General features: G+C 41.0%; 3 protein-coding genes across 10 annotated transcripts in view; all 3 read right to left on the bottom strand.

The window, feature by feature from the left end:
* Positions 1 to 5028, bottom strand: part of ift140 (intraflagellar transport 140 homolog (Chlamydomonas)) — a 43262-nt gene extending 38234 nt beyond the window's left edge. For 3 of the 4 annotated variants that reach the window (XR_014084979.1, XR_014084980.1, XM_008436366.3), the window contains exons 1-2: positions 4814 to 5028; positions 3446 to 3607 (exon numbers count right to left, since the gene is read on the bottom strand). Coding sequence is in view for 2 of the 4 variants with exons in the window: in XM_008436366.3 (XP_008434588.2) it covers positions 3446 to 3592 (147 nt within the window). In the remaining 2 variants the exon portion in view is untranslated. Of the gene's footprint in view, positions 1 to 3445; positions 3608 to 4692; positions 4794 to 4813 lie in introns of those variants that run through there. The other variant, XM_017310939.2, reaches the window with a different exon arrangement.
* A 721-nt stretch (positions 5029 to 5749) lies between these two features.
* telo2 (TEL2, telomere maintenance 2, homolog (S. cerevisiae)) lies at positions 5750 to 20721 on the bottom strand. The gene is made up of 20 exons (XM_008436363.3): positions 19997 to 20721; positions 18940 to 19217; positions 17440 to 17508; positions 16853 to 17000; positions 16674 to 16776; positions 16543 to 16611; positions 15517 to 15658; positions 11430 to 11566; positions 11175 to 11272; positions 10766 to 10846; positions 10594 to 10682; positions 9733 to 9824; positions 9364 to 9480; positions 9214 to 9285; positions 8994 to 9149; positions 8128 to 8219; positions 7953 to 8052; positions 7654 to 7718; positions 7400 to 7515; positions 5750 to 6718 (listed from the first exon to the last, which is right to left on the bottom strand). Exons 1-20 carry the CDS (start codon positions 20335 to 20337, stop codon positions 6597 to 6599), a joined length of 2487 nt encoding a protein of 828 aa, XP_008434585.1. The 5' UTR covers positions 20338 to 20721; the 3' UTR covers positions 5750 to 6596.
* Positions 20722 to 24840: 4119 nt separating this feature from the next.
* The window catches only part of rab11fip3 (RAB11 family interacting protein 3 (class II)), a 28790-nt gene continuing 26457 nt past the window's right edge, over positions 24841 to 27173 (bottom strand). For all 5 annotated transcript variants that reach the window (XM_008436357.3, XM_008436358.3, XM_008436359.3 and 2 more), the window contains 5 exons: positions 26796 to 26877; positions 26588 to 26725; positions 26347 to 26502; positions 25632 to 25772; positions 24841 to 25152 (listed from right to left, as the gene is read on the bottom strand). In XM_008436357.3, coding sequence (XP_008434579.1) covers positions 25039 to 25152; positions 25632 to 25772; positions 26347 to 26502; positions 26588 to 26725; positions 26796 to 26877 — 631 coding nt within the window. In that variant the 3' untranslated portion in view covers positions 24841 to 25038. The remainder of the gene's footprint in view (positions 25153 to 25631; positions 25773 to 26346; positions 26503 to 26587; positions 26726 to 26795; positions 26878 to 27173) is intronic.

Raw genomic sequence — 27173 nt, 5'->3', positions numbered from 1 at the left:
CAGTTTTTGCGAAGGAGTTTTTAATATAATAAACGAGCCTCGTATGAAAGTACATCCTAATTTATTGAATGTGACTGTAAATGTTAATATGAGACGGAGATAACTCGCATGATGTGACGCTAATGTAACAACCAGGTTGTGGATTATTTAACAGAAAACCAATAAATATCATAAAAACCTACAAAACAAATGGCAACAACCACATTTACACATTCTTTCTAGATAATATATCTTAAATATTCCTCCGTAACTAATAATACACTTAACAAAAGTATAACAAATTAGTATAACTACTATTAACAGCAGAATATATATATATAAAAAAAAAAAATTCCCTTCTCACCCTCCGCGGGTGGTCTGTTTCATCCTCTGAGCTCGGGTCCTCTACCAGAGGCCTGGGAGCTTGAGGGTTCTGCGCAGTATCTTGGCTGTGCCTAGAACTGCACATTTCTGGACTGAGATGTCTGATGTTGTTCCTGGGATCTGTTTAAGCCACTGCTCCAGTTTGGGGGTGACTGCCCCGAGGGCCCCGATGACCACAGGCACCACTGTGGTTTTCACCTTCCAGGTCTTTTCCAGTTCCTCCCTGAGGCCCTGGTATTTCTCCAATTTCTCATGCTCCTTTTTCCTGATGTTGTAGTCACTTGGTATTGCTACATCCACCACAACGGCTTTCCTCTGTTCTTTATCCACCACCACAATGTCCGGTTGGTTCTCCATCACCATCTTGTCTGTCTGGATCTGGAAGTCCCACAGGATCTTAGCTCGGTCATTCTCCACCACTTTTGGGGGTGTTCCCCACTTTGATCTTGGGGCTTCCAGTCCATAATCTGCACAGATGTTCCTGTACACTATGCCCGCCACTTGGTTATGTCGTTCCATGTACGCTTTCCCTGCCAGCATCTTGCACCCTGCTATTATGTGCTGGACTGTCTCAGGGGCCTCCTTGCACAACCTACACCTTGGGTCTTGTCTGGTGTGGTAGATCTGAGCCTCTATTGCTCTGGTGTTTAGGGCCTGTTCCTGGGCGGCCAGGATGAGAGCCTCTGTGCTGTCCTTGAGTCCAGCTTTCTCCAGCCATTGGTAGGTTTTCCTGACATCAGCCACTTCAGTTATTTGTCGGTGGTACATCCCATGTAGGGGCTTGTCCTCCCATGATGGTACTTCCAGCACCTTGTCTTCTGTTCCCCATTGCCTGAGACATTCGCTGAGCACATCGTCTGTTGAGGCTTTGTCCTTGATGTATTTATGGATCTTGGATGTTTCATCCTGGACAGTGGCTCTCACACTCACTAGTCCTCTGCCTCCTTCCTTACGGCTCGTGTACAGTCTCAGGGTGCTGGATTTAACAGCAGAATATATATATATATATATATATATATATATATATATATATATATATATATATAGACAGACAAGATGGTAATGGCGAACCAACCGGACATTGTGGTGGTGGATAAAGAACAGAGGAAAGCCGTTGTGGTGGATGTAGCAATACCAAGTGACTACAACATCAGGAAAAAGGAACATGAGAAATTGGAGAAGTACCAGGGCCTCAGGGAGGAACTGGAAAAGACCTGGAAGGTGAAGACCACAGTGGTGCCTGTGGTCATCGGGGCCCTCGGGACAGTCACCCCCAAACTGGAGCAGTGGCTCAAACAGATCCCAGGAACAACATCAGACATCTCAGTCCAGAAATGTGCAGTTCTAGGCACAGCCAAGATACTGCGCAGAACCCTCAAGCTCCCAGGCCTCTGGTAGAGGACCCGAGCTCAGAGGATGAAACAGACCACCCGCGGAGGGTGAGAAGGGAATTTTTTTTTTTTATATATATATATATATATATATATACAGGTCCTTCTCAAAAAATTAGCATATTGTGATAAAGTCCATTATTTTCCATAATGTAATGACAAAAATTAAACTGTCATGTTTTAGATTCATTGCTCACCAACTGTAATATTTCAGGTGTTTTATTGTTTTAATACTGATGATTTTGGCAAACAGCTCATGAAAACCCAAAATCTCTGTCTCAAAAAATTAGCATATCATGAAAAGGTTCTCTGAACGAGCAGGTAACCTGATCATCTGAATCAACAGAGTAACTTAAACACCTGCAAAAGATTCATGAGGCTTTTAAAAACTCCCAGCCTGGTTCATTAATCAAAACCGCCATCATGGGTCAGACTGCTGACCTGACTGCTGTCCAGTCACTGACAACATCAAGCAAGAGGTGAGACACAGGAAGACATTTCTGAACCAATAGGCTGTTCCCAGAGTATCAAGGCTCCTCAGTGGGAAGGAAAAAGCTGCAGAACGAGACGAGGTGACCGGACCCTGAGGAAGATGGTGGAGAAGGACCGAGTCCAGACCGTGAGGGAAGCAGTGGACTGAGTCTGGAGCAGAAACATCCAGAGCCACCGTGCAGGAAATGGGCTACAGGTGCTGCATTCCCCAGGTCAAAGGTCAAGCCACTGTTGAACCAGAAACAGCGGCAGAAGCGCCTGACCTGGGCTACAGAGAAGCAGCACTGGACTGTTGCTCAGTGGTCCAAAGTAATTTTTTCAGATGAAAGCTAATGTTGCATGTCATTCAGAAATCAAGGTGCCAGAGTCTGGAGGACGACTGGGGAGAAGGAAATGCCAAAAGGACAGAAGTCCAGTGTCCAGTACCCCCAGTCAGTGATGGTCTGGGGAGCCATGTCAGCTGCTGGTGTTGGTCCACTGGGTTTTATCAAGGGCAGGTCAATGCAGCAGCTATCAGGAGGTTTTGGAGAACTTCATGCTTCCATCTGCTGAAAAGCTTTATGGAGATGAAGATTTCATTTTTCAGCACAACCTGCTCACAGAGCCAAAACCACTGGTATACTGACCATGGTGCTACTGTTGGCCTGCCAACTCTCCTGACCTGAACCCCATAGAGAATCTATGGGATATTGTGAAGAGAAAGCTGAGAGACCAAGACCCAAAACTCTGGATGAGCTTAAGGCCATCGAAGCATCCTGGGCTCCATGACACCTCAGCAGAGCCACAGGCTGATGGCCTCCATGCAGCACTGAAGGCTGCAAAAGGATTCCTGACCAAGTATTGATGCATAACTGAACATAATTATTTGAAGGTTGACTTTTTTGGTATTAAAACACTTTTCTTTTATTGGTCGGATAAAATATGCTAATTTTTTGAGACAGAGATTTTGGGTTTTCATGAGCTGTTTGCCAAAATCATCAGTATTAAAACAATAAATGTTAAGGAGGGGGACCAGATTGGTTCAAACAGAAATATCTGTTCCTCTCCCATAACGTCAGAAATAAAGGGATTTCGTCTTGGATATTTCTTAAAACACAAACACAGTTCAAAACGTCACGCAAACAAAACAGGAACCGATGAGAGGAATCGTTTTTAACAGAGCTACATCTGATCCACCCGACCGTCTGATCCCAGTTTACCTGCTGCAGGTAAAGATCCACGCTGCCACCGGAAGCAGGGCTGCTCGACGCCACAGCCAGGATGGGGAGCGTGGCGTGCCAGGTCAGGTGAGACGGCAGATTGCTTCTGTCAGGGGCTTCGATGCGGTGGTCGAAATACACCGCCATGTTCCCTCAGTACGGCTGGATGGCAGAGATGGAGTTAGGAACATAATACCAAACTATGCATGTGTGAGATGATTTATTCAAACTTACATTAAATCAGACAGAACTTTATTCTTTATTCTAATCAGTAATCATGTTCTAGATATTTTTCTCACAGCTGAGTTTAAAATGTGATCTGGTCTGATCTGGTAAAACAAACTTCGCTGGACGATAAATTGTCTCAGAAATTATTGCAATAATAATATTGTTGTTTACCTGTATCTATATATTTTTAAGTAATATATAGGTAAAGGCATAATAATGCAAGTTTGCCCTCTAATAAACTGTAAAATTGTAAAGAACATTTTAAATATCCAAAATAAAACACAATCAAAAACAATACATAATAAAAACATAAAAACAATCGAAACCATAAATAAAATGGATTATGATTGTTATGTAAACAAAATGTCCCTTAAAATATTATCTGAATGGAAATGATCAGGCTCATTATTTACTTATTACGACAGGTTTGTTTTATTGATATTTGTACAGATATTTATTTTATTTTTTACTGTCTTGCTGATGTTGTTCTATGATTGTCTCTGTGTTGTTCATTTTCTTTCCCACCTTACTGCAAGGAACATTTTTAAGGGCACAATAATAAAATAATACAGATACAGATCACTTCATTACTTGGTGTTAATATAGGTTGTGAATCAGAAGTTGATTCTTAATCATTTAATAATTAAAATGAGTAGTTTTTAAATTTTTTGCAAAAAAATCTCGTTTTCATTTATTCTTTTTAAAAATTATCCCACTCTACTGCACATTTATTTTAATAACTGTACTGTACTATTTGTCTCCTATTGTTTATTTTTATGTTATGACGCTACATGTGTACATTTTCCTGTCACTTGGCTTCTGGTACAACCGAATTTCCTCATATTAAATGACATTTCCATTCTATTTTGGCTTACCTTCTGGGCAATTTTACTTTAAGGTTGTATTAGCAACGTATAATATGAACACAGGCATATTTAAATGAGCTCGATTACGGTCTCCAATACGTAACAGTCAGCTATCAAGAACGCCAGAGGCGTTAAGTGTAAAACATGACAAACCTCACAGCATCAATTAGCTGCTAGCATTAGCTTAGCTAGCAAAGTTAGCGCCTGCAGACTCTTCCTCGCTGAAACGCAAATAAACAAAAACTACAAAACCTATTTAGCAATGAAGACTTACTTTACTGTCTCTTCTTTTCAGTTAGCGACACTTCGCTTTGTCACAACGGACCGAGCGCGTCATATGGACCGTTACTTCAAGCGGTGTTGTCTACTGGAAAAGCGTCTTTCTCAGTTGCCCATGACAACCTCAGAGGCTACGTAAGGAGGCGTAGCGACGGAAAACAGCGAACGGAGCCGAGTCCGTGCCGAAGATGGAACGTTGATGGTGAGCGGAAGAAGAAGCCTGTACGAAAACCCGTAAGATCACAAACTGCGCTATTTTAACATTTTGTTATGCTGTTCCAGTTATTTAGTAGAATATGTTCAAACAGTACTTTTATTATGATGATGTTCAAAAATTAGCTTAAGCCTCCAATCACAAATTTTCTAACTTTGTGTGCTGTTAGCAGATTTTTCTTAGTATTCTGATTAGTCATGCACCAATTTCTTTAAGTTTTTGTGTCTTTATAAATGTTTGATCATTTACAGCTCTATAAACCCATTCTTATTGCTCACGGTAATATACAGGTGTTATTTATTAATAATAGTTTTAGAGTACTTCAAATGTACTCTAGCCAACATTAAGCTTGTTCTAAAATGGTTGCTGGAAGTTTCCATAATTCTGTCCCACAAAAGGGCAAATTATGGTTTAAAAAGTGCAATATTTTAAATAAAAAGGGAAAATTTCATTGGCATCGTAGATTTTTCAACAAACGTGTTGATTCACACCAAACCCAACAGGAGAGTTTAGTTCCTTCAACCTTAGCTTCATATTTACTCAAACAACAGATTTTTCATTTTATTACAGTAAAATTTATATCAAAATAAAATTTATGAATTTCCCTTAAAGTATTTTATGCATCTTTACCAGGCTTAGCAAGCAACACATATTTATAAACTCATAAAATTCATTAGTTTACATGAGAGAGAAAAAAAAAATCAACAAAAAAATAAAGATGTTTCAAACAAAAAGCATTTTAATATTCCAGCTTGTACAGATGACTGTCTCGACCGGACGTAGTAGTACTTCCATCTGTACAGAAATATTCACAGGATGTCCTCTGGACACAAACAGCTGCTTGTACCAGAAAGATGTTGGTCAAAAGGAAGTTAAGTTTTAATCCTGATATTTAGAACTAAAACAGAAAGACAGGCAGGAACCGACTCATACACTGCAAAAACACAAAATCACACCAAGTATGTTTGTCTAGTTTTAGTGCAAATATCTTATTACACTACAAATGAGACAAAACAAACTTACAAGTAACTTTTAAAGTGACATAAGAACTTAGTTTTAAGATCCTTAATATTGCTAAAAAAAAAAACTAGTTCCACTGGCAGGTTATTTTACTTATAAAATGGAAAAATGTCTTATTGAAAGTGACATAATCTGCCAGTGGAACTAGAACTGGGTTGCTAGGTAACAGGCTGGGCTTGACTTAGGTTGCTAGGTAACAGGCTGGGCTCGGCTGAGGTTGCTAGGCAATGGAGCCAATGGAACTCACACTTTTTCTTCAATATTGTGTGATTATTGAGTAAACAAGCTCCTACATTGTGATAAGGAAGTGATTTGTAAGTTAGTTTTGTTGGTAATATTTTGTGTTTTTGCAGTGAATGGCGTCACGTTGGTCACCAGTCCACTTCCTGTGTCCGGCTGAATGTTCCAGGAAGTGTAAAAAAAAAAGAAAAGCACCTGCGATAGTAAATGCAGAGTTTAAAGAAAGTCCTGATCCGGACGACTGGAAAACATCCAGGAAACACCTGGAGCGTCAGAACCTCTCCTCATGCAGATGCTGACCCGGTCACGGCTCCAGGCTGAGGCCGTTCGGGTTCTGCAGCTGCTTCTTGAGGTTCTGGTCCAGCAGAACCAGGCTTTGCACAGCTAAATTACGGCAGTCGGCGTCCGGGTCCGCTTCGGCCACATCTGTGGACGGACAACACAACCAGAACCAGAACCAGAACCGGTTTTTAGAGAGAGGAAAATAAACTTTTAGTTCGTTGTGAAATTGATTTTCTGCTCCAGGCAAAAAGAAATAAAAACGGAGCGAATCGCATCACAGGACATCCTGGTTCCTGATCTCCTTCCCAGAAATCTGTGTGTGTGTGTATGTGGTGTGTGTGTGTGTGTGTGTGTGTGTGTGTGTGTGTGTGTGTGTGTGTGTGTGATGGGAGACTGCTGACAGAAATACAGTCTGCAGGTGGACATGTGAACTTCAGGTCAGAGAAATATCCCATCATGCTTCGTTCTCTTCTGCGTCAAATTTCCATGTCGTGAAAATTTGGTTTCAGTTTCACGGAGAAATTTGAGACTTTTCCCGTTTTTAGTTTTTAATGTTGATTTTAAAATATAAAAACACAAAAGTTCAGCATGAATCTGTGGCAGAAGGAAGGAAAGATGAAGGAAATTAGAGAAAAAGGGAATAAAGAGAATTAAATAAAGGAAAGAAGGAATGAAAGAGGACACAAGGCATTAAAGGAAGGAATTAAACAAGGAAAGGAAAGAAGGAAGGAAAGGAAAGACAGCATTCCTGAATCGTTGAAACTCAGAATCCTCTAATCTAGTGTTTCATTGATCATATTTTCTTCTGTTATTTTTATTTTTTACCTGCCAGCCAGGTTCTTGTTTCCAGCAGCTGCTGGCTGAGGTCCATCATCAGAGCCTGACTGGGCATGCTCAGAAACACGGAGCAGACGGCGAAGAGGACGCCTCGCCTCACCGTCCTTCAGGACACAAAGCCAACAGAAACCACGAGGAACCCAGTTAGAAACCATTAGAAACCAATAAAAACCATTAGAAACCAATAAAAACCATTAAAAACTCCAGACTTTCCGGTCAGCCTGTGTGTGAGTCAGACGTACGGGTCAGCGTGGTACCGAACGGCCCACACAAAGTCCAACAACGCAGCTCCCATCTGTGCGGCTATCTGGGAATAAACAGCACGAGGATCAGCAGGAAACAGGCTAAACGGCTAGCATAGCATAGCTCAGTCAGATTAGCAGCTGAAGTCTGGATTAACGGGACCAGCAGAACCCAAACATGATCAGATTTATAATGTTTACATACGACTCATAAATTTGACAAAATTCAAGATGATAACATCAGTAGCAGGACTTTGAAACAAATGTGGACGCATATATACATATATAAAATATAATACCGGTGCGTTGACGGCCAGGTGCATGAAGAGGCCCAGAGTGTGGATCAACCTGCCCAGAACCAGGTGGTCACTGCCCAGCAGGTCAAAGGTCACCTCAGGCCTGCCAGGAAGGAGTTTTTCTTTAACCCATCAGTTAAAACTACTAAAATCTTCAGAGTTTCGCTAAAATACTAACTTGTCGTAATTTCTGAGGAGAGGAAAGAAGAAGTATCCGGCAACAGGAGCGTAGCGGTTTGGAGCGGCTCCAGCTCGCGGCTGGCCGGACCCCTGCAGGAACATCGACATGATGCAACACGGGCAGCTGGACGGTCGTCTTATGTAACGCCTGACTTAAAGAAACGAACAATTTCTACAGAGGGAAACGTCTAAAAGTCACAGAAAACACGGTTTAAACCGGTTTAACAACGTGGTTACGAAAACTCCTGCTACCTGGCTTTAGTTTACTTCAGCTGAATCAATATTTATATTTTTATATGACGTATAAAGGAAAAATATTCTGTCAAGAGACCAAAAATAAAAAATCCAGAAGATTTTGTTTCTTCATTTTCTCTGAAACTTCAGCAGCTGCTGTGACGTTTGCACTTCTGATGGATCCTAAAAAGGTTTCGCTTTATTTTGATACTCAGATTATTTAAGTAAGAGTAAAAAAAAAAACAAAATTAGATTTGGGTATGTTATTTTAAACATCTACTTCAATATTTTTATTAAATTCCCTTTTTTTTTCTCTGCTGCCTCTGAAAACAACAACCAGTCATTTCCTGCAAATGATTTCATGTTTTTTGGTGTCCGGAAAATTATGTTTCAAAACCACATTCCAGGCCAGTGAGCCGTTGCCTAGCAACGCACGCAGAGCCCAGCCCCGTTGCCTAGCAACGCACGCAGAGCCCAGCCCCGTTGCCTAGCAACGCACGCAGAGCCCAGCCCCGTTGCCTAGCAACCCAAGCGAGTTAGAACTTGCGCCTCTGAGGATTCAGCAGTAATATTTCTGGTTGTTAAATGACTATTTAAAACGTTTAGCGAGGCGCTGAGACGAGCAGCGACCTTTGAGATGCGTTTGGTTTTATTCTGGATCCTCTTCTCCACTTCCTGTCTCCAGCCGGCGGCGCTGTTGCTCTGGTAAGGCGTCAGCCCCGAGGCGGCTGCGGTTACTTTATCGGCGGCTGGTTTGGAAAGCTCCTGAGCCGCCAAGGCGAGGACCTGCAGAACCCAAACATGATCAGATTTATAAAGACTTAAAAGTGGCTAAAGCTGCTGGTTTCACCTCCAGGATGTCCAGTCGCTGCCGCAGGCTGTAGTTCAGGGAGTAAAACTCTGTCGTCAAGTACTGAGTGACCTGCGACAGACGGAGACGGATGGATTTACGATGCGCAACGCGATCAGGCTGGACGTAGAGAAGGAATCAAAGTCGTACAGGAACAGAGTCGACGGCGGTCAGAGCCACCATGGCCGCCTGCCGGAGGACCAGGAAGCCGCTAACGCTGAATCTGTCCTCCATGTGAAGAAGCACTTTGGTCATCTGGACACTGATCTGAAAAACAACAAAACAATAAACGAACCAGAGTCAGACAATGTCTAAAACATTGTGACAGGCCTGAGTTTATAGTTTATTCATGCAAACCAGCAAATCTGAGATGGAGCAGGCGTCAAATAATGTCAAATAAGATGTTTGAAAACCATCTCTGGACTCTGCTGCCATGGATGTTTTCATTCTTTTGTTCAAATGAACAAATGAAACAAAAGAACAAAGAAACAACAAACCCAACATTCCTTCTGCTCTCACCTCCTTCGCTGCGAAGACGTTCCTCCTCACCAAACTCTCCGCCGCGTTCAGACTGAGCTCGACTCGCAGAGAGTCGTCAGAGGAAATCAGGGCTGATCAACAGAACCAGAACATTAGAAACGGGTTTTTATTTCTGTAGAACAGAGAGAACTGAACAGAAAGAACTGAAAAGAGAACCAAACAGAAAGAACGGAACAGAAAGAACCGAACAGAGAGAACTGAACAGAAAGAACCGAACAGAAAGAACTGAACAGGTAGAACCAAACAGAAAGAGAACTGAACAACAGAAAGAACTGAACAGAGAGAGAACTGAACAGAAAGAACCGAACAGAAAGAACTGAACAGAAAGAACCGAACAGAAAGAACTGAATAGGAAGAACCGAACAAAGAGAACTGAACAGAAAGAACCGAACAGAAAGAACTGAACAGAAAGAACCGAACAGAAAGAACCGAACAAAGAGAACTGAACAGAGAGAACTGAACAGAGAGAGAACTGAACAGAAAGAACTGAACAGAGAGAGAACTGAACAGAAAGAACTGAACAGAGAGAACTGAACAGAGAGAACTGAACAAAAAGAACCGAACAGAAAGAACTGAATAGGAAGAACCGAACAAAGAGAACTGAACAGAGAGAACTGAACAGAGAGAACTGAACAGAGAGAACTGAACAGAGAGAACTGAACAGAAAGAACCGAACAGAAAGAACTGAACAGAGAGGACTGAACAGAAAGAACCGAACAGAAAGAACTGAATAGGAAGAACCGAACAGAGAGAACTGAACAGAAAGAACCGAACAGAGAGAACTGAACAGAGAGAACTGAACAGAAAGAACTGAACAGAAAGAACTGAACCGCGCCGTGCCTTCCAGACAGTCCCGTAGGTAACGAGGCGGCGCCGCCCGACTCGCCTCAACGTCTCCTGACATGTCGTACGGAGGCAGGTCGTCATCGCTGGACCCACCAGAAACGAGGTTATTACATTTAAATCTAAGTATTGATTGAAATGAAAGTAAAGATCTGACTAAACGTCTCACCTGTCCAGGTCAGAGTCTGGATCGCTCTTTGACCTCCGGGAGGCCGATTTGACCTGAGACGATTCTCTGGTCGCCTCAGACCTGCAGACAACAGATTCACCGAAAAAGAGTCACTGAGAGACAGAGAAGCCAAACCTGAGAGCGGAGAGAGGGAAGAACGGGACGAAATAACAAACAAACAAAAGAACCAAATAATGAACAAACAGAAGAACAATTAAGGGAAAAACTAAATAAACAAGAAATTGTACTGAAAGAATAAATGGACGAAATAAAAAGTGAACGAAAAGGAAAGAGTGAAAGAAACAAAAAGAACTAAAATAATGAAAGAAGCGAATGAACAAAAAATCAAACATATTTGATCTTTTAAATATATGACTTTGTTTTTAAATCAATATCTGCTCAAACTCACCCAGCAGCGACCTCAGGGTCAGGGTCAGGGTCAGGGTCAGGACACACGCTGGGGGTCATGAGAGACAGCAGCTCCCGGGTTTCTTCATTCTGGTCGTACTGCCACAAAAACAGCACAAAGTTTCAGAGTTTGATTATTTTAACTTTATTTTCATATTGTAACTTTTTCTTGTATTATTACATTTTTTTAATTAATTTTCTTTTTGCTATTCTCATTATTTCGACGTTATCCTGAAGTTTGAGGTGCAGATTGTACCTCGAACTTGAGCTTGGTGCCGCTGAGATCCATCCGGGCGCTCAGACACTCGCCCACCACCAGGCCCAGAGTCCTGATGCCGACGGCGCTGCTGTCCAGGTGGCTCTGCATGCCGCCCAGCAGGCACTGCAGGAGGTCTGAAAGGAAACAATGAGCCGAGCAGAAAACAATCCGAGTAAAAAACAATCAGAGTTAAAAAAACAATCAGAGTTAAAAACAATCAGTTAAAAACAGTTAAAAACGAGTTAAAAACAGAGTTAAAAACAATCAGAGTTAAAAAAAACAATCAGAGTTAAAAAAACAATCAGTTAAAAACAATCAGAGTTAAAAAAACAATCAGAGTTAAAAACAATCAGTTAAAAACAGTTAAAAACGAGTTAAAAAACAATCCGAGTTAAAAACGAGTTAAAAAACAATCAGAGTTAAAAACAATCAGAGTTAAAAACAATCAGAGTTAAAAACAATCAGTTAAAAACGAGTTAAAAAACAATCCGAGTTAAAAACGAGTTAAAAAACAATCCGAGTTAAAAACAATCCGAGTTAAAAACAATCCGAGTTAAAAACAATCCGAGTTAAAAACCGAGTTAAAAAAACAATCCGAGTTAAAAACACAATTTGAGTTAAAAAACAATCCGAGTTAAAAAACAATCCGAGTTAAAAAACAATCCGAGTTAAAAACAGAGTTAAAAAAACAATCCGAGTTAAAAAACAATCCGAGTTAAAAACCGAGTTAAAAAAACAATCCGAGTTAAAAAACAATCCGAGTTAAAAACCGAGTTAAAAAAACAATCCGAGTTAAAAAAACAATCCGAGTTAAAAACACAATTTGAGTTAAAAAACAATCAGAGTTAAAAACAATCCGAGTTAAAAACAATCCGAGTTAAAAACAATCCGAGTTAAAAACAATCGAGTTAAAAAAACAATCCGAGTTAAAAAAACAATCCGAGTTAAAAAACAATCCGAGTTAAAAACCGAGTTAAAAAAACAATCCGAGTTAAAAACCGAGTTAAAAACAGAGTTAAAAAACAATCCGAGTTAAAAACCGAGTTAAAAAAACAATCCGAGTTAAAAACACAATTTGAGTTAAAAAACAATCCGAGTTAAAAACCGAGTTAAAAACAATCCGAGTTAAAAACACAATTTGAGTTAAAAACAATCCGAGTTAAAAACAATCCGAGTTAAAAACGAGTTAAAAAACAATCCGAGTTAAAAACCGAGTTAAAAAACAATCCGAGTTAAAAAAACAATCCGAGTTAAAAACAATCAGTTAAAAACAATCAGAGTTAAAAACAATCCGAGTTAAAAACGAGTTAAAAAACAATCCGAGTTAAAAACCGAGTTAAAAAACAATCCGAGTTAAAAACACAATTTGAGTTAAAAACAATCTGAGTTAAAAAAACAATCCGAGTTAAAAAAACAATCCGAGTTAAAAACCGAGTTAAAAACAATCCGAGTTAAAAACAATCCGAGTTAAAAACACAATTTGAGTTAAAAACAATCCGAGTTAAAAACACAATTTGAGTTAAAAACAATCCGAGTTAAAAAAACAATCCGAGTTAAAAAAACAATCCGAGTTAAAAACCGAGTTAAAAACAATCCGAGTTAAAAACAATCCGAGTTAAAAACACAATTTGAGTTAAAAACAATCCGAGTTAAAAAAACAATCCGAGTTAAAAAAACAATCCGAGTTAAAAACAGAGTTAAAAACAATCCGAGTTAAAAACAGAGTTAAAAAACAATCCGAGTTAAAAACAGAGTTAAAAAACAATCCGAGTTAAAAACAGAGTTAAAAAACAATCCGAGTTAAAAACAGAGTTAAAAAACAATCCGAGTTAAAAACAATCAGAGTTAAAAAAAACAATCCGAGTTAAAAAACAATCCGAGTTAAAAACCGAGTTAAAAAACAATCCGAGTTAAAACAATCCGAGTTAAAAACCGAGTTAAAAACAATCCGAGTTAAAAACACAATTTGAGTTAAAAACAATCCGAGTTAAAAACACAATTTGAGTTAAAAACAATCCGAGTTAAAAAAACAATCCGAGTTAAAAACAGAGTTAAAAACAGAGTTAAAAACAATCCGAGTTAAAAACCGAGTTAAAAAACAATCCGAGTTAAAAACAGAGTTAAAAAACAATCCGAGTTAAAAACAGAGTTAAAAAACAATCCGAGTTAAAAACAGAGTTAAAAAACAATCCGAGTTAAAAACAGAGTTAAAAAACAATCCGAGTTAAAAAAACAATCCGAGTTAAAAAACAATCCGAGTTAAAAACCGAGTTAAAAACAATCCGAGTTAAAAAACAATCCGAGTTAGAGTTAAAAAAACAATCCGAGTTAAAAAACAATCCGAGTTAAAAACAGAGTTAAAAACAATCCGAGTTAAAAAACAATCCGAGTTAAAAAAACAATCCGAGTTAAAAACAGAGTTAAAAACAGAGTTAAAAACAATCCGAGTTAAAAACCGAGTTAAAAAACAATCCGAGTTAAAAACAGAGTTAAAAAACAATCCGAGTTAAAAACAGAGTTAAAAAACAATCCGAGTTAAAAACAGAGTTAAAAAACAATCCGAGTTAAAAACCGAGTTAAAAAACAATCCGAGTTAAAAACAGAGTTAAAAAACAATCCGAGTTAAAAACAGAGTTAAAAAAACAATCCGAGTTAAAAACAGAGTTAAAAAACAATCCGAGTTAAAAACCGAGTTAAAAAACAATCCGAGTTAAAACAATCCGAGTTAAAAACCGAGTTAAAAACAATCCGAGTTAAAAACACAATTTGAGTTAAAAACAATCCGAGTTAAAAACACAATTTGAGTTAAAAACAATCCGAGTTAAAAAAACAATCCGAGTTAAAAACAGAGTTAAAAACAGAGTTAAAAACAATCCGAGTTAAAAACCGAGTTAAAAAACAATCCGAGTTAAAAACAGAGTTAAAAAACAATCCGAGTTAAAAACAGAGTTAAAAAAACAATCCGAGTTAAAAACAGAGTTAAAAAACAATCCGAGTTAAAAACAGAGTTAAAAAACAATCCGAGTTAAAAACAGAGTTAAAAAACAATCCGAGTTAAAAACAGAGTTAAAAAACAATCCGAGTTAAAAAAACAATCCGAGTTAAAAAACAATCCGAGTTAAAAACCGAGTTAAAAACAATCCGAGTTAAAAAACAATCCGAGTTAAAAAAACAATCCGAGTTAAAAACAGAGTTAAAAACAATCCGAGTTAAAAAAACAATCCGAGTTAAAAAACAATCCGAGTTAAAAACAGAGTTAAAAACAATCCGAGTTAAAAAACAATCCGAGTTAAAAAAACAATCCGAGTTAAAAACAGAGTTAAAAACAGAGTTAAAAACAATCCGAGTTAAAAACCGAGTTAAAAAACAATCCGAGTTAAAAACAGAGTTAAAAAACAATCCGAGTTAAAAACAGAGTTAAAAAACAATCCGAGTTAAAAACAGAGTTAAAAAACAATCCGAGTTAAAAACCGAGTTAAAAAACAATCCGAGTTAAAAACAGAGTTAAAAAACAATCCGAGTTAAAAAAACAATCCGAGTTAAAAAACAATCCGAGTTAAAAACCGAGTTAAAAAACAATCCGAGTTAAAAAACAATCCGAGTTAAAAACAGAGTTAAAAACAATCCGAGTTAAAAAACAATCCGAGTTAAAAACAGAGTTAAAAACAATCCGAGTTAAAAAACAATCCGAGTTAAAAAAACAATCCGAGTTAAAAACAGAGTTAAAAACAGAGTTAAAAACAATCCGAGTTAAAAACCGAGTTAAAAAACAATCCGAGTTAAAAACAGAGTTAAAAAACAATCCGAGTTAAAAACAGAGTTAAAAAACAATCCGAGTTAAAAACAGAGTTAAAAAACAATCCGAGTTAAAAACAGAGTTAAAAAACAATCCGAGTTAAAAAAACAAACCGAGTTAAAAACAATCCGAGTTGCTAACGGTCACAGAGTGATGGAGGAACAGATGAGGAAGAAAAGAAGCCAGAAAAATAGCAACCATCGTCGTCATCGCGAGACTTCCTGATGTTGTTCAGAACTGAAATAAATCAGAAGATCATCAGAAGTAGACGATGTTTTCATTTTGCACCTGAGCGAAGCTCCTGCAGCTCGGCGTCCGTCAGCAGGCTAGCAGCTAGCAGCAGCGCCTTGCTAACGTAGAGCTGCTGCTCCTGAGGCGTGTGTTTCACCGCGCTGGGGTTGGCCCAGGCCTGCGACACACTCCGCAAAACCTGAAGACACACAGAGCAAACGGCCGGCAACACACCGCACCGTTCAGAAACATTTACAACAGGAGGCTCCAGCAGGAGGCCTGGGAAACATTTTTATTGTTTTCTTCCATTTCATTCTCCTAGAATTTAACTCTATACTCGGATTATTCTGAATTTATTTTCGTACTTTTTCAACTTTATCATCAAACATCTTTATTCTCGCATTTTTATGACATCATTTTCGTATTATAATGACTTTTTATTCCAGTATTATTACAATTATTCACAAATTATTTCTACTTCATTGTAACGTGACATCTTTCCTCTCGTGTTGTCAGAACTTCGTTTCCCTAAATGTCGTGTCGGTGTAGCGCTTTAGCAACATGTGATGCTAATCACATGTAAAATGCTGAAAGCTGAACTGTGTGTAGTGACCATTTGTCTCTAAACTTAAAAATCAAAAAACTCAAAACTCAAAGGTGATCTAAAGAAAAGGTGAATCAAACTCAAATAGTCACTTGATGCACCGTGGATTCTGGTTTACACAGCAAAAAAAGATCAAAAGTCAAAATATAGTTCTTTGGTTTTATTCTTTGGCTGATTCTGTAGGCTGGTAAAAAACCTCATGACCACCACGTGCATAATATGCTACCTAAGACCCACCTACTTATACCGTGAAATACCCCAACCTGAAATTAATTAACTAATTAAGTGAATTCCTAATCAAAGAATTTATTCTAAACAGCAAATTAAACAAAAATTCTAATGATAAATCAACTAGGAAATAAACAATAAGAATAAAACAATTTAAATTCTAAGATTTAACCAAAAGAAAAAAGGGGAAAAATGGCTCCTACACTGTGTTTTACAGTAATCATGAAACTGAAATGTTTGGATGAACGGACCTGGATGAGGAGCGGCCTGCGATCCCGGTCTGAGGCCAGGTAGCCAAGGACGGTCCTCAGGACGCGAGTCTGGGAACCAAACACCGTTAGAAACAGCAGGTTGTATAAATACACATTCGCTGCTGACGCACCTCGTACTTATACTGCAGCAGCAGCACTTTATGAGTCAGCACAAACTCTGCCTTTTTATTGGTTAGCACCAGATTTCCAGCGATGCGGCTGAAGGCGTCCGGGCTGGAAATGGAGCGAAGACAGAATCAGAACCTGCCCTCGCCTGGTGCCTGTTCACCTGTCCGGCCGGCCGGCTCACCTGTCGGCCGCCTGCAGCAGGCCGGTCAGCACGCTCTCCATGCAGCGCTCCGGGACGTCCTGCAGCAGCTTCCAGCTCACCCTCTGCCACACCATGTCTGAGCGCGTGCAGACGGCCAGGCGGGGCGCCATCACGGCCAGAACCGGGCCTGCACAGACACAGCAGGACGGGGTTTACCGCAGGGGGCGCTCTAGAGCAGAACGTCAGTGGTTTACTTCCACAGTTCACCGACAGCAGCCATTTTGTTCATGTGTCTCTTACACATTGTCCACATATTTTGTGTTTGTTGGTCTCCATGGGTTTGCTATGCATTGCGCTGCGTTTGCCTACCAATATGGCATGAAAAAATAAAATATAATTCAGATTTGGGTTAAATAGGGTACGGACAAAAGAAACCGGATTTCGCCAAAATTGGGTTTGAGCAAAAGAAACATTGTTTGGTTCTTTTTAATCTCTTTTGCTGAATATGAACTTTGTCCAGAAATCCAGTCATCTCTTTATGATGCCATATTTTTCCCCAGGAAGCCATTTTCACACATCTATTCGCCGCCATTAAACCTGTCAGCCTGTCCTTGTTTTAAACTCACCGCTGTGACCTTGGAGGCAAACTTTCCCAAGTGTCTGAGCTACGAATGTCAAAGAGCAATCGACCCCATCTGTGGAAGACATCAGAACAGCTGAGTGAACGTAGAGATGGACAATCAATAACGATAAATATAACACATCTGATGGGATTAATATAAAAACATATGGAAGCATATTATGACATCAACATCAGATTAATAAAGTCATGATATAATCACCTAACTGCCAACTAAAATCAGGAGGTATGAGGCAGCTTTACGCTAAACAAATGTAATAACTACTAAACAGGATTGATTAAATGTTTCTGTAATATTGTCAAACAATAACTGTAAATTTTAAATATTAAATTTACATAATCTGATGGACCAAAACAAAGTTCAGAAGAAATTTTGGTATTTAAGGATCAAAATGACAATAATTCGAATAAGTAACAAAATCAGGCAAAATAATTTTTTTCTAAATCAGTTTCTTTCAATAAAACATGTATTAAACTTTAATAAAAACTGCAGGTGAATATTTGGCTGAAACATGTTTTTCATGTAGAGAATTCAGAAATTTTATTCAAGTAAGAGTAGCAATACTTTATAATAAAATTACTCAAGTAAAAAGTACAGTGCAGTAAAAATACTCCTAAAAGTAAACTATAATACTGTAAGTAAATCTAACTACTAGTTACTACTGAACTCGGCTCCGGTGTCCTAGCAACAACCTGCTAGCTAAAGTGACATCAACGCCAATCTCCGCTAGCCAAAAAGGCGTCAACGCCAATTCCCGCTAGCCAAAGTGGCGCCAAGGCCAATTTCTGCTAGCCAAAATGGCGCCAACACCAATTCCCGCTAGCTAAAGTGGCGCCAACGCCAATTCCCGCTAGCCAAAGTGGCGCCAAGGCCAATTTCTGCTAGCCAAAATGGCGCCAACACCAATTCCCGCTAGCTAAAGTGGCGCCAACGCCAATCTCCGCTAGCCAAAGTGGCGCCAACGCGAATTCCCGCTAGCCAAAGTGGCGCCAACGCCAATTTCCGCAGCCAAAATGGCGCCAACGGCAATTCCCGCTAGCTAAAGTGGCGCCAACGCCAATTTCCGCTAGCCAAAATGGCGCCAACGCCAATTTCCACTAGCCAAAATGGCGCCAACACCAATTTCCGCTAGCCAAAGTGGCGCCAACGCCAATTTCCGCAGCCAAAATGGCGCCAACGCCAATTCCCGCTAGCTAAAGTGGCGCCAACGCCAATTTCCGCTAGCCAAAATGGCGCCAACGCCAATTTCCGCTAGCCAAAATGGCGCCAACGCCAATTTCCGCAGCCAAAATGGCGCCAACGCCAATTCCCGCTAGCTAAAGTGGCGCCAACGCCAATTTCCGCAGCCAAAATGGCGCCAACGCCAATTCCCGCTAGCTAAAGTGGCGCCAACGCCAATTTCCGCTAGCCAAAATGGCGCCAACGCCAATTTCCGCTAGCCAAAATGGCGCCAACGCCAATTTCCGCTAGCCAAAATGGCGTCACCTCTGAGGGCGCGGCAGGTCCTCTCCAGAGCGGCCAGCATCTCCGAGGCCAGCAGCGGGTAGAACCGCTGCGGCGTGAACAGCGGCCGGTTGTTTGGGTGCAGCCTGTTGGCGGTGAGGTCCGGCAGAGCGGCTAACCGGGCCAGCAGCGTCTCTCTGAGCTGGGCCGAGTCCGACGGCACCGACCCGAGGCAGAAGGACCACAGCAGGTCCGCCAGGCGGCCGCCCTGCAGGAAGCGCTCCGTAACGCTGACCAGGCGGTCCAGACCCGCGCTGGGCCTGCAGGGAGCGGACAGAGGATTCAGCAGTCAGGTCTGGACGATAAACTGTCACAGAAATTATTGCGATAAACGATAATATTGTCGTTTTGATGCGATTTTCAACCAATACAATAATAATGGCTTATAATAATGGCCATGAAAGATCAATTAACTTTAGTTTTGTACAGAACAATTTACACTGAAACTGGCAGATTTCTTAAAGGTACAGTATGATGTTTTTTCTAGGCACATAGTTACATTTTATACCACAATCAAGTAACTATGTTTCCTTCAGGGAAGGAAATATCCAAAATAAAACAACCAAAATCTAAATGTAAAAATGGAAATAAAAACTACAAAAGACCTGAACCATAAATAATGGATTATCTAGTCTCTAAACAAAATTCCCCTTCAAGAAATATCAGACTGTAAATCATCAGGCTCGTTTTAATTTAGGATGCAGCGCTTTTAAAATAATCTTTTCTTTGCGTTTTGCAGTGCAAAAAATACATAGAAAAGGCAAAACTCTGAAACAACAAAAACTAATAAGAACATGGACATTTTCGAGCATCATGAATCCACTTTTCAAACACAGAAATGTTCATATTATTCTTAAAAATGTCTGAGGTTAATCTCCGATTTTTTTTATTTTCCAGCAAATATCTGACTTTTCAATCTCTGAAATGTTATGTTTTCTAGAAGAACATGTTTGAGATTTAGCTCAAAGGTTTAGTTTATTGCTCTTCCTTCATGTCCCTGATATGTCGTCGCAGTTATTCATATTTTAGATAAACAGACCGGAGCTGGGTCACGGCCTCCAGCAGCACCAGCAGCGCCTGATCCGGCGGCCCCTTCAGGAACAGCGGGTCCCACAGCTGGGAGCGCTGCGCGGCGGACAGGCTGTGGGTCCAGTCAGCCTGGAGCTGCCCGACCAGAACCCGCAGGGTTCGGCTGTAGTGGGTCCTCCGGAACTCCTCCCGCTCCGCCGCGGTGCAGCTGCTGCTTTCAGCCCCATCATCTAAATAGGAGTTCAACGTTTCCAGGGCGTCAAAAACGTCTGTATGATCCGCGGAGGAGGAGGAGAGCGTCCGGAAGCACTGGGCCACTTTCAGCCGAACCTCCGAACTTATCGACTCCATTTATATTAACAGCAGCTAACTTAACATCTTGCCGAGAAATAAATCCATAAAGATAATACGAAAAAAGATTCCCCACTAATTCAGGAAAAGATGTTTCGGTGTGATTATTCTGGATTATTCTCGGAATCCCGTGATGCTGATTTCAGTAAATGAGCAGCTTAACTTTAGCTTCGTCAACTCAACTTGCTAAAAACGTGCAAAATGTGTCCAATTAAACATCCACCGACTCGTCCAGTCATAGAACTAAAACTACAACATTTTATCAACAGCTAACATTTGAAGTTTCAATGGAAATATTGTGGGAAAACCGTGAAATATCGACAGCATTTGATTCTCCGGTGTCCTTCATCAAAACACGCCCGGAGAGTGCAACAGCTGTAACTTTGGTTCCGGGTGTCCAGTTGTACCGTGATGGTTATGATTTCGTCGCTTGTAGTTTTTCTAATTGTTTTGTAAATCGTTTTTAAAATAAATTAGTGCGTCGGCATCGTTTGTTTGGAAACGAGTAGGGGGAATAATCATGAAAAAAGTTATTTAGGTCTCGGTCTTCGTTTTAACTCAACTCATTGGGCAATAATGTAGATCAAAGACAATTTATTCACTATAGTAAAATGTTAAAATGTATTTACGCTTTTATTTAAAAGAAATAAAGACCTATTTTAGCTTTTAGCAGTTGTGATCTTAGACTAAATGTACAAGTGCTGGCAAAGTGCGACCAGAACCAACGGAAGGAAAACTAAAAACATGAAAAGCTATATTTTTATTATTTTATATTAAGCAGAGTCAAAAGGCCACTTGTGGCTCTGGAGCTGCAGAATCATGATTCTCCCTTTTTTTTTTTTTTTTTTACTTTATTGCTAAAATAATGAAAGGCGACTTACTGCATTTTTACTGATAAACAAACTTTTCTCTTTATTGGACTAACTAGTCAGTGTGCATTAAAACTTTTATTACCTTTAATTAATCTGAACTAATCTTTCACACCAATATGTGGCTTTCATTGTAAAATCTGTACCAACATTTACAGTGCAGTAAATATTTCCAACCAGCAGGTGGCGCTAGTGGCTTAATGTCTGGTCAGGACAGTGACTGCTGGCGTTAATCAGATTATATACAGAAATGAAATTATGACAAAGATGTTGCAGATTTTTTAAGTGCTTGAATAAAAACAAAACAGTTTTTTATTCCATTTATTTATTCTATTCTTACTTCCACTTTTTACCTTTAAATTCTCTTACAATAAATGACATATTTCCCCAGTAACAATTAGGAGTAAATCATTTGTAGGGAGCTCCAAAAATATTATACAGCTGTACCCAATACTGTTATAATTTATACATTAATTATACATTTATCTTTGAAAATAGGAATAAATTTACTTCTTACAGATTCTCTTTTCTACAGTATTTGCTTCCCGTCTTCCTCCGTCGCACAAGCTGAACACGACGCCTTCAGCAAACCTTCAGACGCGTTTGAAGGAAACGGGAAAGAAGTCGGCAAAAATGTTTATATTTACAGCTCGGATGTATATCGCATAACTTAAAACCAACTGACTTTACCCAGGGCTCATCATCAGGTTCAGAGAGAGACAGTGTTTAGACTACAAGGCAGAGCCGGACCAAGGTAGAAGCAAACTGAGCAGCAGCTTAGCGCCTTAGAGGCGACAGACGGGTAAACACTTTGAGTAAAATATTTTTGGTTTAAGAGGCCAACATCTTAGAAGTAGCATTAGAAGAAAAAACTGCTTTAATTTATATAATTTTTTTTAGCTGTGATGGTCGTTTGGGGGCCCAAAGTCAAGTTCTGTCAAAGGCCGCAGATTTTTTTGGACCAGCTCTGCCACCAGGTCAGTTTCTTTCAGAAAAAATTCAGAACAGAATCAGTCTTTGGTAATTTTAAAACCAGGAAATAAGATGATGGATCAGGTCAAAGTGCAAATCTAATCTACAAAAGGAAAAAAATACAGGCATAAAAAAACACCTAGATGCGTCTACGTCGTATTTTCACTCAAAGAAATCAGGAATTATTCAACTTTAAACCTTTTTTCACCCTTGTGAAAGCCAGGAGGTTTTAAAATGTCATCTTACTGATCGTGGATCAGAGACGTACAGAAACTCCGTGCATCCATGCAGGACCCGACTCCCTCCGGGAAGACAACAGGAACAACTCCGCCATTTCACGGAAGAGCGCGCCGACCTCCGGCGGCCATCTTGTGCAGCTCAGCTAACTCTTACCTCGCTAATAAACTCTCCCGCCACGTTATCAGTGTCAATAAATGTGAATTCAATAAAGCACAAACATATTTGTTTCAGCAGAACAGGTCGGTGTGAGTCGTCAACGAATAAATACCGGCGTGAGACGAAGAATCCCGACGGAATCTGTACACGCTACATGCTACAGGCGACCTTCGTTCCTCTGCTGCGACTAGAAAAATACCTAGAATCTAGAATGAGTGTAGAAAAAAACTTTACAAGACATTTACATCCAAGGCCATTGTTTTTTTGTCTTTTCCTTCATGGAGTGGCGAGTGAAGAGCAGTGAGAAAGAGGCGAACAGAGTGAAAAAACGAGGAGATCTTAGACGTACTGGTGTCAAAGGTCGTGATATAAATCCACATCCAGGTCGGCGTTAGAGTCCAGAATCGGTTCATGATGATGTCTTCACCCAGCAGAAGAAAAGAAGAATCTCCCTCCATTCATTTCCTGCATTATTGCTACAAAAACGTCTGAAATCTCCAAGCTTGACGCTCGGAGTTGCATTTAAAGAGACGCTGCAGAATCATCGATGGTTCGACTCAACATGGCGTCGTAGTGCGACACCTTTCCCTCTTCAACAGATTCCTACAAATTATCCCTTCATAACATTTCATCCCACTTCCAAAAACAACAACAAAAACAAATCATAGTGCAAAACAAACGCTAAATTCTTCACATACAACTTGTCAAAATGCCGGCATTTCATAGTTGCAGTAAAACGTTGAACTTTCCTGCTTCACTCAGCAAGACGACGCTGGGATCAGGCGGGCTGTACTGGGATTCATTTAAAGGGACAGCGCAGAATTACTCAACTGAGGTTCTGTTGAAGGGCTATGAGCAGTCAATATCTTACCCTACAGTGTCATGCTCACTTGGAGTCCTAATTCAGAGTAAACCCAGAGCTAGCTCTAGCCTCAAGCTAACCGTTACATTGAGTTGAGCTTTTTTTTCTTTTTAAACAAAAACTGCCGAGTTTGTAGATGGAGAACTAAAGAAAGAGGTGGTGCGTATCCAATAATCTTCCTGTGTGAAACACACTGATCATAACTAGTACCAGACACACACAGAAATCAATTTATATGTTTAGCTTCTTACATTGCTTTAAAAAAAATAAACAAAAACAGTCCCGACTATAAATGCTTCAGTTCTTCCATTCTTCGTAGGCGTTTCACACAGGAAGACTATTAGTGGTGCACCGCCTCCAGCCTCCATGCAAACAATGATCATCTCTGTTCAAATCATCAATGTGATTTTTGTGAATTTAATTTATCTCTGGTGGTTACCTGCTAATTCTTTTCATAGTAGCCATTAGCTTCACTTTTTTCAGACAGGAAGACTTTTAGTGGCGCACCGCCTCCAGCCTCCATTGATCCGTCTCTGTAAATTACCGTTTAAAGGTTAATAAGATTCACATAAACCAAACTGATGTTTGTGGAGGCTAACGGCTAACTCGTTGGGATCAGTTTCTGGGGGCGAGTTCTCTGGATTTATCCTGAGTCGGCGCAGACAGAGACGTCTGCTGTAGGAAAGAGAAAGTGCTCATTTTGCGCAGCTGGCCCTTTAAATGTGTGTAGTGCTGCTCCAGCCCGCCTGACATCCAGGACCCTGTTTCATTGTAAACATAAACCAAACATTAAATCACTTCTTTCATCTCGTTAGTTTTCTCCCCTACAGGAATGATTGTTTTATGCTTTTCACCGCATTTAGTGTCGCCATCTTGGTTCACACAAACACAGAAAAAGCAAGGGAACGTCTCACACACACACACACACACACACACACACACACACACACACACACACACACACACACACACACACACACACACACACACACACACACACACACACACTATAGGAAACCCTGGAGGAGTTTCTGGTCAGGAGAAGCCTCCCTCATCGGGTTGAGCTTTAGAGACGAACCGTCGCTGACCCCTGACCTGCGCTTCATGCGGTTGGTGACAACACGACTCAGCCTGGGTCGGGTTTCCTCGGGTCGAATCGAGTCGCTCAGCAGAATTAAATACTTTGATCAACCCTCCTTTAAGGCGTTTTGGTAGAACTGGCAGATCGGTTTCAGGTCGATTAGAAGCTGATTGGGAGTAAAGGAGGAGCTAATCTACGCTTGCATTTCCACATTCGTCCACCAGGGGGGGCTCGGGTTCCTCCAGCCAAATACATGGAAGTCACCAGAACCCAACGGCGCCAACGCACGCATCCACACAAACCGAACAGAAACGAAAACAAGCTTATCTTTCACTGACAGCCTGGGACTCTAGAAATTTATCGCCATTCTTTTCTAATCCAGTCTAATGAGTGTCGTAAGAAGGTCCAATAAATTAATTTGTACATCCTCTGCCTCGTTTTCCTGGTTCCAGGTGTTCGATGTAAATAAGTTTTCAGCCTGTGGAGCCGGCGGCGCCCGTTCCTGATGGGCTGCCTGCGGCCTATTTGACCTCCAGGATGGAGGGGTTGGACTCCATGATGGCCACGATGATCTTATCGATGTAATCCTGGAGCCGGTAGTTGATCTCCTCCTGCTTGTGAACGGCCTCCATCAGCTGCAGACAGACAGACAGACGGACACAAGTTGGTCATGAACACGAAGCTGAGAGAAAAACCAATACATCCGGGATCTACAGCCGATCCTTTAAAAACTCCGACCTGCCGGTTCCGGTTCTGGACGAAACTGATTTTTTTCGTCTGAAAAGTTGCTACATATAGCAACAGAACAGGAAGTAGATCTTCATTATTAGAGGCTAAAAGCTCGAAACTATAAAACTAAACTTCCTCTGACGTTCTCCATTGAGCCTTCCTGTTATCTGCTGAAGTCTTGCTCTCTCTCTCTCTCTCTATTGCAGCCAGAATAAAACAAATCCGTCTCAACATGTCACCGTTTCCTTCTAAGCAGCTTCCTCCATCTTTGTTTCTAAACATCAAACTGTAAACGGCGAACCGAGTCGTCACTCTGTTCGTTTTTACCGACTCGTCTTGATTCGGTTAGCGGCCCGTTTCTGACTCGGCTTCGTTCTAAACTCACTTCGGCCCGAGACACGGAGCTGATCTCGGCGGCCAGGGAATCGGAGAAGGAGGCCGACATCAGGTTCTTGGCTCCCTGGATGCTCAGGTTGATGATCTGTCCGTTCAACTCGTCGTTCTGCTCCTTCAGAGTTCGGTTGTCCTGGAAACAAACCGTCAGATTTTAAAACCATTTTAAAACGCCAACTGAAACTCGCGCTGACATTTTATTGCACAATCAAGCAACTATTTTAACTTCAGTTTTAAAAATGCTACATAAAAAAAATTTGGCTTAAAAGAAATTTGATTTCCTGATTTATCGTCTTGAAATTGGGCCTCTGTCTCTTTAAGAAGCTCCTGCTCGTTCTGAAGCTCCGCCTCCAGGAAGTCGTCCCAACATGGCTCCTCTATTAACCCTTTAACGTTTTTACCAGCGTCGCTCTGAGCAGCGGCTCCTATGAGCTCAGCAGCTGGTTGCTAATTGCTGCTGGCTAGTCTGGAGGAGCTGAAAGGGGGAGGAGCTGCACCTGGAAGGCGGGGCTAAGGGCAACCAGGCGTTCTAACAGCAGAATGGTTGCCATGGCGATTAAAGGATTTCTCAAACATGATGAAAGAATCAAAACTCCAGGCTCGTTTTTAACGAGGGAAAAACATAAAAACACGATGGAAAGATTAAAGTTAATTTTCCATGTTACTGTCCCTTTAAGACGCTGCAGCAGAGCGGGAGATTCGTTCACCTGTTTGAGTCTTTTGATCTCCTGCTCCAGCTCGGCCTCCCGGGTCCGGGTCTGGTACTCCTGCAGCCCGGCGCCGGGGGTTCGGCCCCGCTTGGCCTCGGCCTCCAGCTTGTAGAGCTGAAGATGCTCCAGCTGCTTCCGCAGATCTTCGATCAGCTGAGGGGAACCAGAGAAACGTTAGAATCTGCCTAGCAACAGCCGAGTCCTGCTGCAGAAGGCCCCGCCCTCTGGCCCCGCCCACCTCCTGGGTGCTCTCCTTCTCCTTCTGGTTCTGATGGCGCTCGTGACTCAGCTTGTCGGCCATCTTCCTGCGGGACTCCGTCTCCTCGTTCAGCCTGTCGGACTGAGTTTCCACCTCGTCTTGCAGCTTCCGCTTCTCCTGGAAACCAGGAAGAAAGGATGAGCAACTTGAAATCGGACAACAGAGGGAGAAGTGAAATCGGCTCCACCTCCTCCAGTCGCTCGATGTTCGCTCTGAGGCAGGGAACGCAGGACCGCAGCTCGCCGTTCTCGTCGTCCAGCTGCTGCAGCCTGAGCGACAAACACTCGGAGTCATTCACCAACGTTTCTGCTTCGCAAAACTCAGATTATTCATTTGGTTTAAAATATGAAAATAAAAAAATTACATTTTCTTAAGTCTTGAAATAAAACATTTATTTTGTTTATGCATTCCTACTTTCAATTTTCTTTCCCTAAACTTCTGTTTTCTTTCCAGTTTCCAATGTTTGTTTGTTTTTTCCATAGTTGTCCTGAATAATTTTTTAAACAGTTTATGGCCCTGATTTCTCTCCGTACTCCGGATTCTAATCCCGGCTCAGCAGCAGGTC

This window comes from Poecilia reticulata, chromosome 19, assembly GCF_904066995.2.
Source record: "Poecilia reticulata chromosome 19, P_reticulata-male-v2, whole genome shotgun sequence".
Classification (NCBI taxonomy): domain Eukaryota; kingdom Metazoa; phylum Chordata; class Actinopteri; order Cyprinodontiformes; family Poeciliidae; genus Poecilia; species Poecilia reticulata.
The sequence above is the reverse complement of the archived record's forward strand: the minus strand, read 5'-3'. Positions and strand labels throughout refer to the sequence as shown.

What these genes read in the sequence shown, in the direction of transcription:
- telo2 (XM_008436363.3), bottom strand. Translation starts at nt 20,337, where the DNA reads ATGGAGTCGATAAGTTCGGAGGTTCGGCTGAAAGTGGCCCAGTGCTTC. An exon ending in CTGCTGCAGGCGGCCGACAG is followed by an intron (nt 16,777 to 16,852) that starts GTGAGCCGGCCG and finishes CTCCATTTCCAG; the next exon opens with CCCGGACGCCTTCAGCCGCA. An exon ending in CCAGACTCTGACCTGGACAG is followed by an intron (nt 10,683 to 10,765) that starts GTGAGACGTTTA and finishes TGGTGGGTCCAG; the next exon opens with CGATGACGACCTGCCTCCGT.